Source organism: Nicotiana sylvestris, chromosome 12 (genome assembly GCF_000393655.2).
Source record: "Nicotiana sylvestris chromosome 12, ASM39365v2, whole genome shotgun sequence".
Taxonomy (NCBI): domain Eukaryota; kingdom Viridiplantae; phylum Streptophyta; class Magnoliopsida; order Solanales; family Solanaceae; genus Nicotiana; species Nicotiana sylvestris.
The window spans coordinates 2,299,178-2,318,493 of NC_091068.1; the positions used below are offsets into that span (position 1 = coordinate 2,299,178).

The 19,316-nt window shown below is 36.9% G+C and overlaps 2 protein-coding genes across 2 annotated transcripts; both read right to left on the reverse strand.

Moving 5' to 3' along the window:
• Positions 1 to 1,441: 1,441 nt before the first annotated feature.
• On the reverse strand, positions 1,442 to 4,628 carry LOC138884263 (uncharacterized). Its single transcript, XM_070165337.1, has 3 exons — positions 4,442 to 4,628; positions 3,373 to 3,779; positions 1,442 to 1,471 (listed from the first exon to the last, which is right to left on the reverse strand). Exons 1-3 carry the CDS (start codon positions 4,626 to 4,628, stop codon positions 1,442 to 1,444), a joined length of 624 nt encoding a protein of 207 aa, XP_070021438.1.
• Positions 4,629 to 17,002: 12,374 nt separating this feature from the next.
• Positions 17,003 to 17,557, reverse strand: LOC104233800 (uncharacterized). The gene has a single exon (XM_009787249.1). It carries the CDS (start codon positions 17,555 to 17,557, stop codon positions 17,003 to 17,005), a length of 555 nt encoding a protein of 184 aa, XP_009785551.1.
• Positions 17,558 to 19,316: the final 1,759 nt, after the last annotated feature.

The window sequence follows — 19,316 nt, forward strand, 5'->3', positions numbered from 1 at the left end:
AATAAACACACATATTCTTAGGGGTCGTTTGGTAGAGCGAATAAGAATAATGTTAAATAAGGTGTATTAGTAATATATGGGTTAGTAATGCAAGTATTAGTTATACAGAGATTATTTTTTATGTATTGTTTGGTGTGGTGTATTAAAAATTAAAATGCATTGCATAATATTTAAGAAATTTAATTGTTTACAAAAATGCCGACCATATTCTTTAACTTAAGGGACTTTAAGGATAATTTTATCTTTAACCATACTAATGCATGTATTAATAGCCTGTGTATAGCTAATGCCATGATTTTCTATGCATTAGTTATACATAGGATAATACCAAATAGAGTGTATAACTAATGCTTGTATTAGTTATACATAGATTGTAAAATATACCAAACAAAGCATTACTAATACACAAAACTAATACATGTATTATTTTCTCTAACGCACTCTACCAAACGACCTCTTATTTTATTGGTTTCATAATCTTAAGCTGCGCAAATGAAAGAAACAGAAACATATGTTGATTAAGCATCCAACTACGGAGGGGAAAACCCCATTATTATTACTATTACTACTATTAATAAGGGGAATTATTAATAAGGACATGGCCCTTAACAGAGAATTATGGAGGTCGAGCATTAAGGTTGTAGGTTAGCGGAAAGTTGTGAATATTTCTACAGCACAATAGAGTGAGACTAGCCAGTTAGGAGTTAGACTAAGAATGTCATTGGTCGTCTATTGATGCAGGGCTTTACCTGCTAGTTTTTACTATACCAACCATCTATTTCGTATTTCGTATTCTGTATTTCATATCTCTTATATTGCTGTTATTTTATTATGCATTTTTATGGTACTAATATATCGTCTCCTGTTGCTTTTTTTGAGCCGAGGGTCTCCTGGAAACAGCATCCCTACCCTCCGGGGTAGGGGTAAGGTCTGCGTACATATTACCCTCCCCAGACCCCACTTATGGGATTATACTGGGTCGTTGTTGTTGTTGTTGTACTATTAATAAGGGGTTCAAGTGAAATTACGAAAAAACCATAAAATTTTACTTTTAAAATCCTCTATATTTTCTTTTACTTGCTCCAACTACGTTTAGCCTTTGCTATTGCATTTATTTATTTTAAAATTTCTCCAATTTTTCATTTATATGTGGGTTTTGAGTTTCCTGTAGTACTTCTCTGCTGTGTGAAAATTTCCATATAGGATAAAAATATTGATAAAGAAGAAGAACTTCGATGCCACTTATGTATTTGACAAAATTCCCCAGCGAAAGATCTTCATGCTCAGCGAGTTTGGATAAACTCCGTACTGCAAATTTTGAACCACTTTGTGACAAAATGATTTCCTCCTTAAAAAGTTTACTATCATAATACTCGAGAATTAAAAACCAAAGTTTACTATCATAATCTAAATTCTTGGCGCAGACCTTACCAATGGAAGTTCATAGAGTGTTACGGTTAACATTAGAAAGCTAATAGAATGTACAATAAAACAAAATTGTAATAAGACAATAAAAGTAAGACCCCTCTATTTATTGCAGAGAATAATATTGCAGAGAAAGAGAGAGAAATATTGTAGAAAGAGAGCGGAAATTCTTATTGAATTTTGGGATGATTTACAATAGGGTAAAACCCCTCTATGTATAGGGGGAAAATGACTTAGCCACAAAGTAAAACTCTCTACAAGATTGACATTCATTCTAAATAGAATTCTATTCATAACACCCCCCTTGAATGTCTACTCGATAAGTAATGTGCCTCATTAAAACCTTAACTAAAATAAAACTCAATGGGAAAAAAAAAATTCTAGAAAAGGAAACAGAGTACACATATCTAACAATATGCCTTTTGGTTGCCTCATTAAAAATCTTGCAAGGAAAACTCAATGGGACAAAACCTTGTAAGGGAAAAAGAGTGCAACGCGCATTAAACTCCCCTTGATGAGAGCATCATTTCACATCCTTGAGCCTTCACATCCCAATCTTGTGTATTAGCTTCTTGAAGGTTGACGTCTGTAGAGATTTTGTGAACAAATCAGCCATATTATCACTTGAACGAATCTGTTGCACATTGATATCACCATTCTTTTGAAGATCATGTGTGAAAAATAACTTTGGTGAAATGTGTTTTGTCCTATCTTCTTTTATGAATCCTCCCTTCAATTGGGTTATGCATGTTGTATTGTCTTCATACAAAATTGTGAGTAGTTTGTCACACTTCAAACCATATTTGTCTCGAATAAGATGTATTATAGACCTCAACCACACATATTCTCGACTTGCTTCATGGATAACAATTATCTCAGCATGATTAGATGAAGTAGCCATAATTGATTGCTTAGTCGATCGCCAAGATATGGCAGTGCCTCCACATGTAAACACATAGCCTGTTTGAGATCGAGCCTTGTGTGGATCGGATAATACCCAGCATCGACATAACCAACAAGATCAGGACTGCAATTATTGTCATAAAATAAGCTCATATCGGTAGTCCCTTTTAGATACTGCAATATGTGTTTGATTCCATTCCAATGTCTCCTTGTGGGAGCAGAGCTATACCTTGCTAAGACATTAACTGAAAAAGTTATGCCAGGCCTTGTAGTATTAGCAAGATACATTAGTGCACCAATTGCACTAAGATATGGTACTTCAGGACCAAGTATCTCTTCATTCTCTTCTTGAGGTCGGAATGGATCCTTATTCACATCAAGTGATCGAACAACCATCGGAGTACTTAATGGATGTGCTCCATCCATGTAAAACCGTTTCAATACCTTTTCTATGTAGGCAGATTGATGAACAAAAATTCCATTTGCCAAATGTTCAATTTGCAAACCAAGACATAATTTTGTCTTTCCGAGATCTTTCATCTCGAATTCCTTCTTTAAATAATCAATTGCCTTTTGGAGTTCTATAGGAGTTCCAATAAGGTTTATGTCATCAACATATACGGCAAGTACAACAAATTCCGATGTTGTTTTCTTTATAAAAACACATGGGCAAATAGCATCATTTATATAGCCTTCCTTTAATAAATACTCACTAAGACGATTATACCACATTCGTCCTGATTGTTTTAGACCATACAAAGATCTTTGCAATTTGATTGAAAATATTTCCCGGGACTTTGAATTATGTGCATTAGGCATTTTAAATCCCTCTGAAATTTTCATGTATATCTCATTATCAAGTGAGCCATAAAGGTAGGCGGTAACCACATCCATTAAATGCATGTCAAGCTTTTCATGGACAACAAAACTAATGAGATAACGGAACGTTATAGCATCCATAACTGGTGAATATGTCTCTTCATAATCGACACCAGGCCTTTGTGAAAATCCTTGTGCAACAAGGCATGCCTTATATCGTTGTACCTCATTTTTCTCATTCCTCTTGCGTACAAAGACCCATTTATAGCCAACAGGTTTAATACCATTAGGTGTTTGGACTATAGGCCTAAAAACTTCACGTTTTGCAAGTGAGTTCAACTCTGATTGGATTGCTTCTTGCCATTTTGACCAATCACGTCTTTGTCGACATTCTCCAACAGATTGAGGTTCAAGATCATCAGTATTTTGCATAATGCTAGATGCAACATTATATGCAAAGACATAATCCACCACTATATCCAATCGATTCAAATTTGTCTCAATATCGATTGGATTTATTGATAGTTCCTTATTTTCTTGAGTCTCGAGCTCAATGGATTCCTCATGAATTTCAGAATTTATTAAATCGTGGATTTCTTCATGAGATTCTTTTGTAGTGTCATTTCGATCATCTGTTTTTTTTTCTAGGATTTCGATCTTTGGAACCTAATGGTCTACCATGTTTTAGGCGTGCTTTTGACTCATTAGCTATGACATTAGAAGATTGTCCAATATGAACATCAATATGGATTGGAACATTCTCTGCAGGGATATGTGATTTTGTTATCCTTTTCAAATCCGTAAATGCGTCTGGCATTTGATTTGCTATTCTCTGCAAATGGATAATCTTTTGCACCTCTTTTCACAAATAGAGGCACGTGGGTCAAGATGAGATAATGATGAATTTTTCCACAAAATTTTCCGTTTGGTTTCACCAACTTCTCCCCCTAATTTTGGGAAAAGTGTCTCATCGAATCGGCAGTCCGCAAATCGTGCAGTAAACAAATTCCCCGTCAATGTTTCGAGGTAGCAAATAATGGAGGACGATTCAAACCCAATATATATTCCTAACCTTCTTTGCGGACCCATTTTGGTGCGATATGGCGGTGCTACAGGCACATATACTGCACATCCAAAAATTCTTTAATGGGATATATTAGGTTCATGATCCAAAACTAATTTCAACGGGGAATATTTATGATAATTTGTCGGTCTGAAACGAACTAGCATTGCTGCATGCAAAATGGCGTGACCCCAAACAAAGTGGGCAGCCTCATTTTTATCAATTGCAGACATTTAATTAAAGACTCTGCAAGACCATTTTGAGCGTGAACATGAGCTACATGATGTTCCATTTTTATCCCAATTTCTAAGCAATAATCATTAAATGCTTGAGATGAAAACTCAACAACATTATCAAGTCTAATAGACTTAATTGGATTATCGGGAAATTGCGCCTGTAATCGGATTATTTGTGCCATTAATTTTGCAAATGCGAGGTTGCAAGATAATAATAGGCACACGTGAGACCATCTAGAAGATGCGTCTATTAAGACCATAAAATATCGAAACGACCCACTAGATGGGTGAATAAGTCCACAAATGTCCCCTTATCGCAGGGGACTCAATCCCAACCTTTGTTGGTGATGGTCTTATAATTAACTTGCCTTGATAACAAGAAGTGCAAGAAAATTCATTATTTAAAAGAATCTTTAAATTCTTTAATGGATGCCCATTTGAGTTTTCTATAATTCGTCTCATCATAATTGATCGAGGGTGTCCCAATCGATCATGCCAAAGTACAAAAGTATTGGAATCAGTAACCTTTTGGTTTACAGTAGAATGTGCCTCAATTGCACTAATTCTTGTCCAATACATGCCACAAGATAAAGATGGGAACTTCTCAATAACCCTCTTTTAGCCAGAGACATTCTTGGTAATGATGAGATATTCAAGATTATTCTCATCTATTGTCTCAATATGATATCCATTTCGGCGGATATCTTTAAAACTCAACAAGTTCCTCTTGGACTTGGAGGAGAATATTGCATTCTCTATGATAAGTATTGTCCCTTTAGGCAGAGTTATAGTAGCTCTTCCAGAGCCTTCAATTAATTTACTACTACCAGAAATTGTAGTAACATCTGCCTTACACATACTTAAATGAGAGAAATATTTCTTCTCTTTGAATATTGTATGTGTCGTACATGAATCAACTAAACAAATATTTTTACAATTGAACTTTGATCCAAGTTTGCTTTGTAAGATATCCATATTTGCTTCCTATTATTTGACATACAAAAGAAATAGATGAATAAATATTAGTATTTTTAGATATAAAGGGAAAGAAACAAAGATAAATTGTTGATTCAATAATGACTCTAATGCAATTTCGGGCAAACTCTCGTTACGATTCAAACCATTATATAGCTAAAAATACAATCATACTTTATTTACACTTATCACTTTCTTAAAAATTTCCATCATGCTAGTAATAGAAAAGTGGTATTTTCACTTTCAAAGTTAGCTCAAATTCAAATGAACAGTAAAAGAGCAAGGCGATCAATGATTAACTTGGTGTAGTAATAAAGAAATGTATTTACATTCCATTCAAATCCCATAATCGGCAATTGGGCACTCATAACCTGTGTTTAACCAAAAAATGGGATTTCGGTCAAAGATTTAATTTAGAAGAACTCGGGTTACTGATAATCAAAAGAATATATGAAAGAAAGTAATTTGGCTAGCAATAATATAATCAGAAGAAAAACAAGTAAACCAATATATTCATATAGTATTTCATGTCCCTACAATTGATCAGTTATCTCCCTTTTACAGCTATTTGGGAGATATGCGTTTTGCCTTGTCATAATAAGGCTATTATGAGTAATTAAAGACATTGAATGCTACGTTACACAATCTTTGTATTTAATACAGATTCTCTAACGTATTCAGTATTTAATGCTCATTAAATACTGTATCTGTACTTTCATATATTGGCAGATTCATTCCCCTTGATTCCTAGACCTAAATAACTTAAATAGGTACGGGCGCCGAGTCCTTTGAATATCTGCCTTTGCCTCTTCCTTTGACTTTGCTCGTATCTGTTGCAACTCGTGTCTCTTTGCCAGCTGTAACTCTTTGACTAGTCTACGTGTCTTGACACATCATCTTTATTCTACTTTAATATGTAAACTCAATTTTTCCCAATACAGATAGTCCCCCCACTTGCCACTTATTCATCAATTGAATATTTGGGAAGTGGATTTCATTAAAACGAAAATTTTTGTCACCATTAATGCTATGACAAAATTGACGCTTCCATTTAATGTTCTTCACACGTGTCACCTTTTCATTAGTTCTGCAGTTTCGCAGCCCTTTTTAAGGCCTTTTTACGGCTCCATTACTTACGAAGCGTCAATTATCATTATTATGGTACTTCCATCATTACACTTTTTCCTTCGGCGGTTGCTTATCAGTATAAATATAATTTCTTTATTTGTCTTTTCCACATAAAGTTTACTAAATATTCAATCTCTCAAATCCCTATTTGCTCCTTCATCGTATCATCCTTCTTCATCATGTCTTCTTCAAATTCTAACCCTAGAAGGGTTCCCATAGTTGATACCTTCCCTAATGCCCCCATTAGAAGCAGAAGGGGAGGTAGGCTTCGTAATTTAGGATCTTTTCGCGGTTCTTCCACTCCTTTATCTAGTTCTGGCCCCTCTTCTAGAATTAGGGGTTCACTTTCACAAAGATCTTCTTCAAGAGGTAAAAATCCTTCTGAACCTCTTCGTGAGCCTACAGTAGAGGATATAGTTCCTACGGAACTATCTTTTTATCATGATAGAGAATCTCTTAGGAACCAAGTCTCTGGTTTAGATCGTGCTATTATTTATCCCACTCAAATTACAGAAGGTTTGATTTCTGTAGTTCGTAGAGACTGTCATTGTAGTAGTGATTTCCCTATTATTATTCCTAATCCAAATCAAAGAATCACCTCTTACATAACCGGGTTTTCTTTTGTTTATACATACCTTTTCACCTTAGGGCTTAGGCCATCTATTGACCCTGTTATTCTTGAGTTCTGTCATTTCTTCAATGTTTGTTTGGGTCAAATTGGCCCAATCATATGGAGGGTTGTTGCCTGTTTGAGGCATTTGACCAACACAGCCAGTGTTCCCTTTACTTTCCCTCATTTGATTCACCTTTACTCCCCTAGACTCTTCCGCAATGGTATTTTCACACTAGTAGCAAGGAGCAAGAGAGTTTTGGTGAGCAAGGAGCAAGGAGCAATGGTATGTCAGGTTTGTTGATGTCCCCATTGTTGGTTTAGTGGGTGATGATAATGTTCCCTTCCCTGAGAAGTGGAATTTTGCATGTAAGTCTTTTCAACTTTCTCATACCTTTTTTCTTCAAGTTTGTCAAGTTTGTCAACTTTTCTAATTTTGCTTTTTTTAGCAACCATGGGAGTTGTGGAGGACATTCCTAATTTCCGTGATTGGGTAGACAAGTTATTGAGGACAGCACCAATGGATGGTAGGTCTTGGAAGACACTTTCTAACTGTTTTGGCTGGAAAGTAAAAACTTATGGTAAGAGATTTTATTTTATTTCATCTTTTCGTGTATATTTTTTTTATTGCACTAATTTCAATCCATCTTTTTATCAGGATTTGCTATTCGTGGAGTCACTACTGAGGCAGTCGCGGCTTCCCGCATCTCTTTGGAAAGGGCTCAAGAAATAATCTTGGGTTCTTCTGCAAAAAGAAAAGTCGTTGCCATTGAGGAACAAGACTCTGAAGAGGAGGAAGACGGGGGCTCTTTGGTGACAAGGCCACGAGCTCGAAGACGCATCATTTCTGATGATGAAGCAGAGGTATCCCCCCGTCGTTCTGTTCCTCTTATCGAGTCTACTGAGACTCCGGTACTGATTCTTGACGATGATGTTGCTCCCGCTGCTGCTCATGACTCTACTGAGCAGTTTTTTATTAGCAGGTTTGGTAGTGAAGGCTTAGGCCATGTTTTAGATGAAGTACCCTTGGCTTTGTTTTTCGACACCCATGTCTGTAACTCATTCTTTGCTAGTTTCGATTGTTTCTGTTCCTCCCCAGACTATTTTTACCACCTCTTTTGTTCCTCCTTCGACAATTCCTCCTCCAAACATTCATCGCACTAAGGTTGGCTCCTCAAGCAGGAGTGCTTCTATGAGGGGAGTAGTCATTGAAGTTCCTGCTGAGGGCAGTCTCTTAAGGAAATCAGGTCAAGCGGATGTATGGCTAGAGCCTTTAATTGGCCCAATTGAGAAAGCTAAGCTAGAGAGCCATAGTTCCTTGACCTTGATGAACGATATTGTGCACACCACTTTAAAGGTATTCCCCTTCTCGTTTTTCTTTTACTTTGTAATTTTTCTATCTTTGAGGATTCTTATTTCCTTTTTCCCTTTTTAGGCCAACCTTATCGGCACAGAGATGATGAAAAGAGTTGCCCACTCAGATCAATTAGTACGTGATTCTCAGTTAGAGATGTGCAATTGGAGGGAACAGTTTGAGAGCTTGCAAATTGATGTGGAGTATTTAGAAGAGAGTAAGAGTACCTTGGAGCAGCAAGTACGGACTTTGACTTCGGAGTTGGTGGTTGAAAAGGCTTCCTCAAGCCAAGCAGATAAAGAAAAAACTCGCCTTGAAACTTCCTTCTCAGAGAAACTGTCCAAGGCTAGTGAAGAAATCAGAGAGTTGAAGGCTCTTTTGAGTAAAAAAGAAGCTTACGCTGGGGAGCTCGTACAAAATTTGACTCAGGCACAAGAAGACCTTCGAGCTTCTTCTGATAAGGTGCGTGCTTTAGAAAGCTCCCATGCCTCTTTCCAGACTTCTTACACATCTGCCTTGGCTGAAAATGAGAAGTTAAAGAACGAGATTGCTGACTGGAAAAGGGATTATGAGATCATTGAAGATAAATCTGCTATTGAAGTAAGTTGGGCATTTTTGAATTCACGCCGTGATACCCTAATTGAAGCTGACCAAGAAAATTTCAACTTGGAATCTGAGTTGGCTAAAATCAATGAAACTATTGAGAAAGCTCAGCAAACTCAAGATTTTATTTCTCCTGTGGCCGAAGCTTCCGTGAATGTTGAGGTCGATACGGGTATCCCAACTATTTCAAGTCCAAACGAGCCTGTTGCTGCAAGTCAAGTTGAGCCCGCAACTGTTGATACTCCTGCTTCAGTACCTTCAACTTCTCAGTGACCAGCTTTAGTTGTTTGAATATCTTTGTTTTTGTTTTATTTAGAAAATTGTGATCAAACCCTTGGTTTCATTTGAGGGTTTATTTTGGAAACGCAAGTCCCCAGACCTTTACATGGGGCAATTTGTATAAACAATTCGTAGCTTTACAACTAAGTATGTACTTAGTCTTAAGTTTTTTTTTAAATATTAAGAAGTTTTCTTGTTATTATCTTGCACTTCTGTTTACTTTATTCTTGCCTTTATTTCTAAGAACTTACAGAATAATTTGCATTTTTATTCTTCAAAAATGCTTCTGTTAAACTTATGACTAATTAATTTAAACATAAGTTTTATAAAAGAGGGCCCTTTTATATTCGACACTTAATGAAGAAGACGTCTCAACTTTATAATGGTGTTTAACATACGATAAAAGAAATATGAAACACACATGTTTCCTTGAAATAACTTTGACAAGTTTGTATTTGAACCTTGTCTAGTTTTGAATAACTCTTTACATGTATTTGAATTACATCAATAACTTTTTTGTAGCTGTTTTTCTTGTAACAAATTTTAAAAAGTAAAAATAATAAACACGAGTTTTTTTTTATAACCCGTTTAAGTACATAGCCTTTACCCTAACTATAGTAAGGTTTTCTTTGGCCTTAGTTCATGACTTCGTGACTTTTACTCTGCACTTGACTTTTTCAGGCTTGAACTTTGACTTTTCTCAATCTTCTTTGCCTTCTTTATACACATGCCTGTGTATATTATGTAGTCCCCCAAGTGCTTGAGTGTTAAAGTATGAAGCCTCGAGCACTTGATTATTCCTCTCATTTGGTCTTTTCCCTGAAAAAAGAAAAAAACATATGGGACTCGGTGGTACGATTGTAGATGAAGACTGCTTAACCCGTTTTGAATTTCTATCAGAATATTTGTAACCCTGGGCTGGGAAGTTTAATGTATTCCACGTGCCTTGCAGGTCGTGACTCATCATTTAGTACGGGATAGCTTTTTTCCTATCATCTAAAATCGCTAGTAAAATTTTAGCAATTCGAAAATAGAATTTTAAAACATAGATACCTGACTGTGGGTATTCCTTAGAAGTAGTATCTCTTCAAATGAACAACATTCTAATGAGAAGGTAGTATTTTGCCATCCATTGTTTCTAGTTTGTATGCTCCTTTACCTGCAATATCATGAATTCTATAGGGTCCCTCCCATGTTGGACTTAATTTACCCGCATTAGCTGCCTTCGTAGATTGGAAAGCCTTTTTGAGAACGAAGTCCCCAATTTTGAAGAATCTGAGGCGTGCTCTTCAGTTGTTGTACCGTTCTATGACTTGCTTTTGTACTGTCATTCTTATTAATGCAGCTTCCCGTTTTCCTTCAAGTAAATCAAGATCTACACGCATTTCTTCGTTATTAGAATCTTCTGTTGCCTGCGTAAACCTCGTACTTGGCTCTCCTATCTCAACGGGAATTAAAGCTTCTGCTCCATAAACCAACGAAAATGGTGTTTCTCCTGTACTTATTTTTGCGGTTGTGCGATATGCCCATAAAACATCAGGTAACACTTCTGGCTAATTACCTTTTGATTCCTCTAAACGCTTCTTCAAATTGTTGATAATGACTTTATTTGTTAATTCTGCTTGCCCATTACCCACCGGATGATAAGGCGTAGACGTAATCCTTTTAATCTGCCAACTTTGAAAGAATTCTGTGATTTGAGCTCCTATAAACTGAGGACCATTATCACACACGATCTCCTTTGGTACACCGAATCGGCATATGATATTCCGCCAAATAAAGTCTTTCACTTCCTTTTCTCACACCTGTTTGAATGCTCCTGCCTCTACCCATTTAGTAAAATAATCAGTGAGTACGAGCAAAAATTTTACCTGTCCTTTTACTTGTGGTAATGGACCCACGATATCCATTTCTCATTTCATAAATGGCCACAGTGCAATGACCGGATATAGTAACTCCGCAGGTTTATGCATATTGTTACCGTACCTTTGACATTTATCGCATTTAGCCACGAAACTCTCTGCTTCTTATTCCATTTTAGGCCAATAATACCCTGCCCTAATTAGGGTTCTTACCAATGATCTTCCTTCTGCATGATTCCCACAATGTCCCTCATCTATTTCCCTCATTACGTACTCCGTTTGAGAAGGTCTGAGGTATCTTGCTAAGGGACCACCAAACATTTTTCGATAAAGATTGTCTTGCTTTAAGCAGTACCGAGCAACCTTTTTTCGAAGTGCATGAGCTTTTTTCTTATCACCAGGGATGGTACCATACTGCAAAAAAGCAACAATCTCGTTCCTCCAATCCCACGTTAAGTTATTAAAATTTACCTCATTCTTGTCGGGGTCGAGAACTGAATGAAACAAATGAATAACTGAACCGTTTGAATCACTTGCCACGTCAGCCGTAGATGCGAGATTAGCTAGGGCGTCTGCTTCAACATTTTCGTCCCTTGGTATTTGTGTAACTTTCCAATTTTGAAATTGTTTTATCAAATCCCGTACCTTTTCCAAGTACTGCTGCATCTTTGCTTCCCTGGCTGTATAAGTCCCCAACATTTGATTAACTACAAGTTGTGAATCACTCTTGATTATAATCTAATTTATGCCAAGTTCTCGTGCTCGTTCTAAACCTGCAATCATAGCCTCGTATTCTGCCTCATTGTTAGTTATAGAATGACATTTGATAGCTTGTCGAATGGTTTCACCCGTAGGTGGTACCAATACGATCCCTAAACCTGCACCTTTTACGTTAGATGAACCAACAGTGAATAACGTCCAAGTTCCTAGGTTAGCTCCATTGAACACTTGTAATTCTTTTTCTACTTCTAATTGTATCCCTTGGCTAAAATCAGCCACGAAATCGGCTAACACTTGAGATTTTATAGCAGTTCTAGGTTGGTATGTGATTTCGTATTCACTCAACTCTAGAGCCCACTTAGCCAATCTTCTTGATAACTCATGCTTATGCAATATATTACGTAAGGGATAAGCAGTTACTACAGCAATAGGGTGACACTGAAAGTAAGGTCTTAATTTCCTAGATGCCATGATTAATGCAAGTGCAAGCTTTTTTAATTGAGGATATCATGTCTCTTCATCTAACAAAGATTTACTAACATAATAGATCGGAGATTGTTTACCTTGGTCTTCTCGAATTAAAACAACACTTACCGCTACTTCAGAAACAACAAGGTAAATGAGAAGTTTTTCCTCAGCCTTTGGTTTTGCTAGCAATGATGGATTTGATAAGTACGTTTTCAAATTTCTGAGCGCTTGTTGACATTCCTAATTCCATTCAAAATGATCTTGCTTTTTAAGAGCTGAAAAGAATTTAAAGCACTTTTCTGATGATTTGGAAATGAATCTTCCCAAGGCTGCAATTCTTCCAGTTAACCTCTGAACTTCTTTTTTACTTGAAAGCATATCAGGGATTTCTTCAATGGCCTTAATCTGTGCGGGATTCACTTCAATACCACGGTTAGAAACAAGAAAACCTAAAAACTTACCTGATGCAACACCAAATGCACATTTCTCGGGATTTAACTTCATATTAAATTTGAGCAGAATTTGAAAAGTATCAGACAAGTGTGATATGTGATCCCTCGAATGCTGAGTTTTAATGAGCATATCATCTATATAAACCTCCATGGTTTTTCCCAAATGTTCTTGAAACATTTTAGTAACCAGCCTCTGATATGTTGCACCGGCATTTTTGAGACCAAAAGGCATTACTTTATAGCAGTAAGTCCCTCTGTCTGTTATAAATGACGATTTTTCTTAATCTCCTGGATCCATTTTGATCTGATTATAACCTGAATATAAATCTAAAAAGCTTAATAGTTCATGCCCTGCAGTTGCATCAATCAGCTGATCTATATGTGGTAGGGGAAATGAATCCTTAGGGCAAGCTTTATTAAGGTCTGTGTAATCTACACAAACTCGCCATTTCCATTCTTCTTTGGAACTACGACAGTATTGGCTAACTAATTAGGATACTTTACCTCGCGGATGGATCCAATCTTTAGCAATTTTTGAACCTCTTCTTGAATTACCTGATTCTTGAAAGTTCCTTGCTTTCTTTTCTTTTGCTTGACAGGAGGGTATGATGGGTCTTCATTTAATTTGTGAGTCATCACCTCCGGTGGTATCCCTGTCATGTCAGAATGGGATCAAGCAAAACAGTCTATATTAGTTTTTAAAAATTCAATTAACTTACCTCTCATGACTTGGCTAAGATTGGCCCCTACGTAGATTTTCTTATTAGTCCATTGAGCGAATAACACAACAGGCTCCAATTCCTCAATTGTTATTTTGATATTTTCGTTTTCTTCTGGTTCTTGAATGGTGTCAGGCCTTGAATCCACATCTGTTCGTCCCTGTTCAGTTGAGGTTTGTATTGTGGTGCCCTCAGCTGTCTTCTGTGATTGCTATTTTCCTTTATTTTTCGTACTTGAATTTGCTACAGAATTGATGCTCCTAGATGTATGTTTATCTCCATGAATTTGATATACTCCCCAGGGTGATGGAAATTTAATGACTTAATGCAAGGTTAAAGGAACAACATCCATTTCATAGATCCATGGTCTCCCAAGTATCATATTGTAAGCCATCTCCATATCTACTACTTGAAACTTTGTATCTTTGACGACTCCTTCTGCGAATGTAGTGAGTGTTACCTCTCTTTTCGTCACAACACTAGAATTGTCAAATCCAGATAGAGTATGCGCCTTTGGTATTATTCTATCTTCTACTTGCATCTCACGTAGTACTCTTAGCAAAATAATGTTCACGGAACTACCTGGATCAATCAAAACTCGTTTTACATTAGTATCATGTATAATTAGAGATATTACTAGTGCATCATTATGAGGGGTTAATACACTATCTGCATCTGCATCATCAAATGTAATGCTTTCTTCCTCTATGACATGCCGCATCCGTTTCCCTTGGGTAATTGTAACTTTGGAAACTTTGTTAGTTGCAGTGTATGATATGTCATTGATGTCTTCACCTCCGCTTATAACGTTGACGGTTCTTTTGGGAGAAGGTGGCTTCGGGGGCTCCTGACTGTTCTTCATGTAAGCTTGCTTACCTTTTCCACTGAACAACTCAGTGAGATATCCTTGCTTTAATAAATGATCAACTTCACTTTGTAAAAACCTACAATCTGTCGTTTTATGCCCATGGTTATTATGAAACTCGCACCAATGATCAGGGTTGTGCATGTTTGGATTCGATCTCATCTCTTTTGGCCATCGTACCTTATCTCCCATGCTTCTCAAAACAGCTACGAGCTCGGAAGTGCTCACGTTGAAACTATAACTGCCAAATCTCGCCTTCAAATTTCTATCATCATCTCGTGACTCATAGGTATTTCGATCGTTTCTAAATCTTGATGAAGAACCTGACTCTCTATTCCTTGGTCTGTGATCATACCTTTGATTGTCCTGCTTTAATCGTGAGTCTTTTCCCGCAGGTCTCATGTATGGCTCGTACCTGTTTTTACCGGATCTTTTTTCGGTATCCGCACGTCTCGAACTTACCTTTTCTTCTTTTGAAGTCATGGAACAGTATCTTCTTCTATCCTCAGCTTCGTGCTATACTTGTTGTAAACGTCATTCCACGTTGTAGCTGGGAATTCACGAAGGCTTTCTTTGAGTCGCCTCGTAGCTTCTGAGTTTTTTTCATTCAAATTGTTTGTGAAAGCTATAACTGCCCAATTATCTGGTACATGTGGTAATGTCATTCTTTCACGTTAGAATCTGTCCACGAACTCTCTAAGCAATTCTGAGTCCCCTTGCTTGATCTTGAAAATATATTCCATTCTTTTTTTGACTTTTTGAGCTCCCGAATGTGCTTTGATGAAAGAATCTGCAAGCTCAGCAAAAGAATTTATAGAATTTTCGGGTAAAAGAGAATATCATGTTAATGCTCCCTTGGTGAGTGTTTCACCGAATTTTTTGACTAATACTGATTCAATCTCCTGCTTAGTCAAATCGTTGCCTTTTACGCCTATTGTGAATGCGATCACGTGGTCTCGTGGGTATGTTGTTCCATCGTATTTTGGAATATCAGGCATTTTGAATTTCTTTGGAATCGGGAGGGGAGCAGCAATTGGCTTCCAGGGTTGTTGCGAGTATTTATCCGTATCTATCCCTTTAATTACGGGCGACACCCCGGGTATTTGCTCTATGCGGTCACTTTGCTCCTTGAGCTATTTCTGCAATGTTAGTGCTAAATTTTGTAAATCAGAATTGACTAAGTTACCTGGTTCTCTCGCCTGTGATTCGTCGGGGGTTCCACTGCTACCTGAGTTGACAAGCCCGGAACGAGGGTTCTCCAAAGTGTTGTTGTTTGGAGTGGGTGTGGGTGGTGCAACAGGTAACTGGCTAGCAAAAGCCTCAAGAGCTTTACTGACTTGTGCAGCAATTAGTTTGCAAAGCTTCATCAATAGCTTCAACATTTTCAAATTGAGTGTTTCCATTTGTATGAGATCCATCAGGAGAGCCATCACGAGACTGCCGAGGAGAGCTTCGTGGAGAAGGGACCGGGGTTTGATTACCCTGTGGATTTCCCTGAAGTTGTTGGCTTTCTTGGTTTCTTTGAATGTCGTCATTGTTGTTCGACATGGTTGATGTAACAAGGAAAGTTAAGCTAAAAGAGGGTAGATTATCAGATTTCCGGTAACGGAACCAATTTGTTTAACCAAAGAATGGGATTTCGGTCAAAGCTTTAATTTAGAAGAACTCGGGTTACTGATAATCAAAAGAATATATGAAAGAAAGTAATTTGGCTAGCAATAATATAATCAGAAGAAAAACAAGTAAATCAATATATTCAGATAGTATTTCGTGTCCCTACAATTGATCAATTATCTCCCTTTTATAGCTATTTGGGAGATATGCGTTATGCCCTTGTCATAATAAGGCTATTATGAGTAATTAAAGACATTGAATGCTACGTTACACAATTTTTGTATTTAATATAGATTCTCTAACGTATTCAGTATTTAATGCTCATTAAATACTGTATCTGTACTCTTATATATTGTCAGATTCATTCCCCTTGATTCCTGGACCTAAATGACTTAAATAGGTACGGGCGCCGAGTCCTTTGAATATCTGCCCGTGCCTCTTTCTTTGTCTTTGCTCGTATCTGTTGCAACTCCTGTCTCTTTGCCAGCTGTAACTCTTTGACTAGTCTACGTGTCCTGACACATCATCTTTATTCTACTTTAATATGTAAACTCAATTTTTCCCAATACAACGTGATAACGTGATTCACTTGCAAATATGCTCGCATTAATTTTACGTCATTCTCTAATTACGTGAAATCTTTCAAAGTTAATCCTTTTGTTTTCAACTCAAGTAACTAAATATTCTTTTCACATCACAACCTTAATTTAGTAAAGAATATGTTAATTCTTGAAAAAACTAAGCAAACTGAAACATTGTTTAAAACGAATACTATAACTATATTTAATCAAAATGAACTAACATTATCCTATAAAATAAATAGTACTAATTACTACTACTTATATAAAGAACTGTGATTACATGATGTTTATTAGCTACTACGAATATGTAAAAATAAAAAATAAAATTACTCAATCATCTTTAACCGCAGATCATCATCGATCAAATGGTTTATTTTCCCGTCAGGGTGCTCAAAGAAGTCTGCCACATCCAAGTGGGTGATGTCAAAATCATTGTCAGAAACAAAATTGGCTTCATGACCTTTATTCTTTAGAGATGCTTGATAAAGCTCAACCAAATATTTTGGTACACGACAAATATTTGTCCAATGCTCTTTTCCATCGCAACGATAATATTCAGTTTCTGAACCATTTTCCTTTGGCTTCTCATCTTTTCCTTTCCACTTTTGGTGGTTATTTTTCTTTGGAGGGTGATTAACACCAAGAAAATTTCTTCCTTGTCCACGACCATGAAAACGACCACGAATAGGGCCACAGCCTTTTCCACGCGTAGCATAATGAGAATACACCTCATCCACTTCAGACAATGGTGTAGACCCAGTGGGTCGATTTTTGTGATTTCTCATGAGCAAGTCATTGTTTCGCTCAGCCACAAAGAGAAGAGAAATCAGCTCAGAGTACTTCTTGAAACCTTTCTCTCTGTACTGCTGTTGCAGGACCATATTGGAGGCATGAAACGTTGTAAACGTTTTTTCAAGCATATCATAATCAGTGATAGTATCTCCACAGAGTTTCAATTTAGAAGTAATTCTGAACATCGCAGAATTATATTCAGAAACAGACTTAAAGTCTTGGAGCCTCATATGAGCCCAATCATATCGTGCTTGTGGAAGAGTGACCAACTTTAAGTTGTCATATCTTTCTTTTAAGCCATTCCACAAAATAAGTGGATCTTTGACTGTGAGATATTCTATTTTCAACCCTTCATCACGGTGATGGCGCAAGAAAATCAAGGCTTTAGCACAGTATTGGGTGGATACTTTAGTTTTATCTTTAATGGCGTCTCCAAGACCCATTGCATCTAAATGAATTTCAGCATCCAACACCCATGTCATATAGTTCTTGCCGAAATTTCAAGGGCAACGAACTTTCTTTTCATAATGTCAGTCATAATTAAAAAGAGGAGAAAAGTTATACCTTAATCTTCTCAAAGAGCTTCTTGAGACGGTAGAGTCTCGTGCTGATAACGTGTAATAAAACAATAAAAGTAGAAGAACAATATTGCAGAGAAAGAGAGAAAGGAAATTCTTATTGAATTTTGGGATGATTTACAATGGGGTAAGATCCCTCTATTTATAGGGAAAAATGACTTAATCACGAAGTAACATTCTCTACAAGATAGACATTCATTCTAAATAGAATTCTATTCATAACAAAAATAGCTTTATCCACGTTGGACCGGGGCAAAGCCCGGGCTACTCCTCCACTAGTTGTACACATATAGACCATTTTTCTTTCATTTTATACTATTTCTAATTTCTCCACCTTATCCACTAGATCTTTTCTAAAATTAAGGGTTATAGCCGTTCAAGTGTGTTTAAGAGATCGATTTGGATCTGGTATTTGTAGCTTTCTTTGATCACTCATTAACTATCTCATAAGCAATGAAGATCTTCATCAATTCAAAGCAGTATGAGATTTTGAAATTCTAAGCGAGTACGGTGCAATCTTTCTTAAGAGAACTAGCTCAAGTATGTTAAGGTTATCCCTTTTTTCTTTTGGCATGATCCATATGATGCAAACGAAACGTGCAAATGCACAACTTCCATAAATGACTCTATTCATAGAAATGCTAAAGATGCTTATGTTCTTGATTCCCCATGTGTCATATTGTTCTATCATCTGTTCATGGGTCTCAGAAAAATACGTAAGTTGAAAAAGTTTACTTCATGATATTATTCAAAGGCATAATGGTCTTATGATACACCAAGAGATTTTATTGACGTACTTTTCATGCATTGTATTCACGTACATTGACCCATGACCATATGACGTTATATACGCGTATATATGTATATATCTATATGTAATGGGATATGGGAAAAGGTTATGGCATTATATACGCACCACCACCTGATCAGCTGGTATACGTTGATGATTTGCCCACAGTGGCCAAGATGATATGATGGGATGCCCTCAGAGGCTTGATGATGTTATGAACACATATACCTCTGCATGGTATGACATTTACACGATTCACAAAGTTATTCAGATATACATGTTGAGTCTTTTACTCCATGTTTCTCTCATGTCTACTAGTTACTAATTTTCATTCCTTACATACTCGGTACATTATTTGTACCGACGTCCCTTTTTCTTGGGGATGCTGCGTTTCATGCCCGCAGGTCCTCATAAACAGGTCGAGAGTACTCCAAGTAGGCTGTCAGCTCAGCGGAAGGTGTTGATGCGCTCCATTTGCTC

Coding starts and splice junctions, on each gene's coding strand:
- LOC138884263 (XM_070165337.1), bottom strand. CDS start 4,628: ATGGCACAAATAATCCGATTACAGGCGCAATTTCCCGATAATCCAATT. Junction 3,780..4,441: donor TGCAGAGTCTTTAATTAAAT/GTCTGCAATTGA, acceptor AAAAAAAAACAG/ATGATCGAAATGACACTACA. Junction 1,472..3,372: donor AGAGGAATGAGAAAAATGAG/GTACAACGATAT, acceptor ACATTCTATTAG/CTTTCTAATGTTAACCGTAA.
- LOC104233800 (XM_009787249.1), bottom strand. CDS start 17,557: ATGGTCCTGCAACAGCAGTACAGAGAGAAAGGTTTCAAGAAGTACTCT.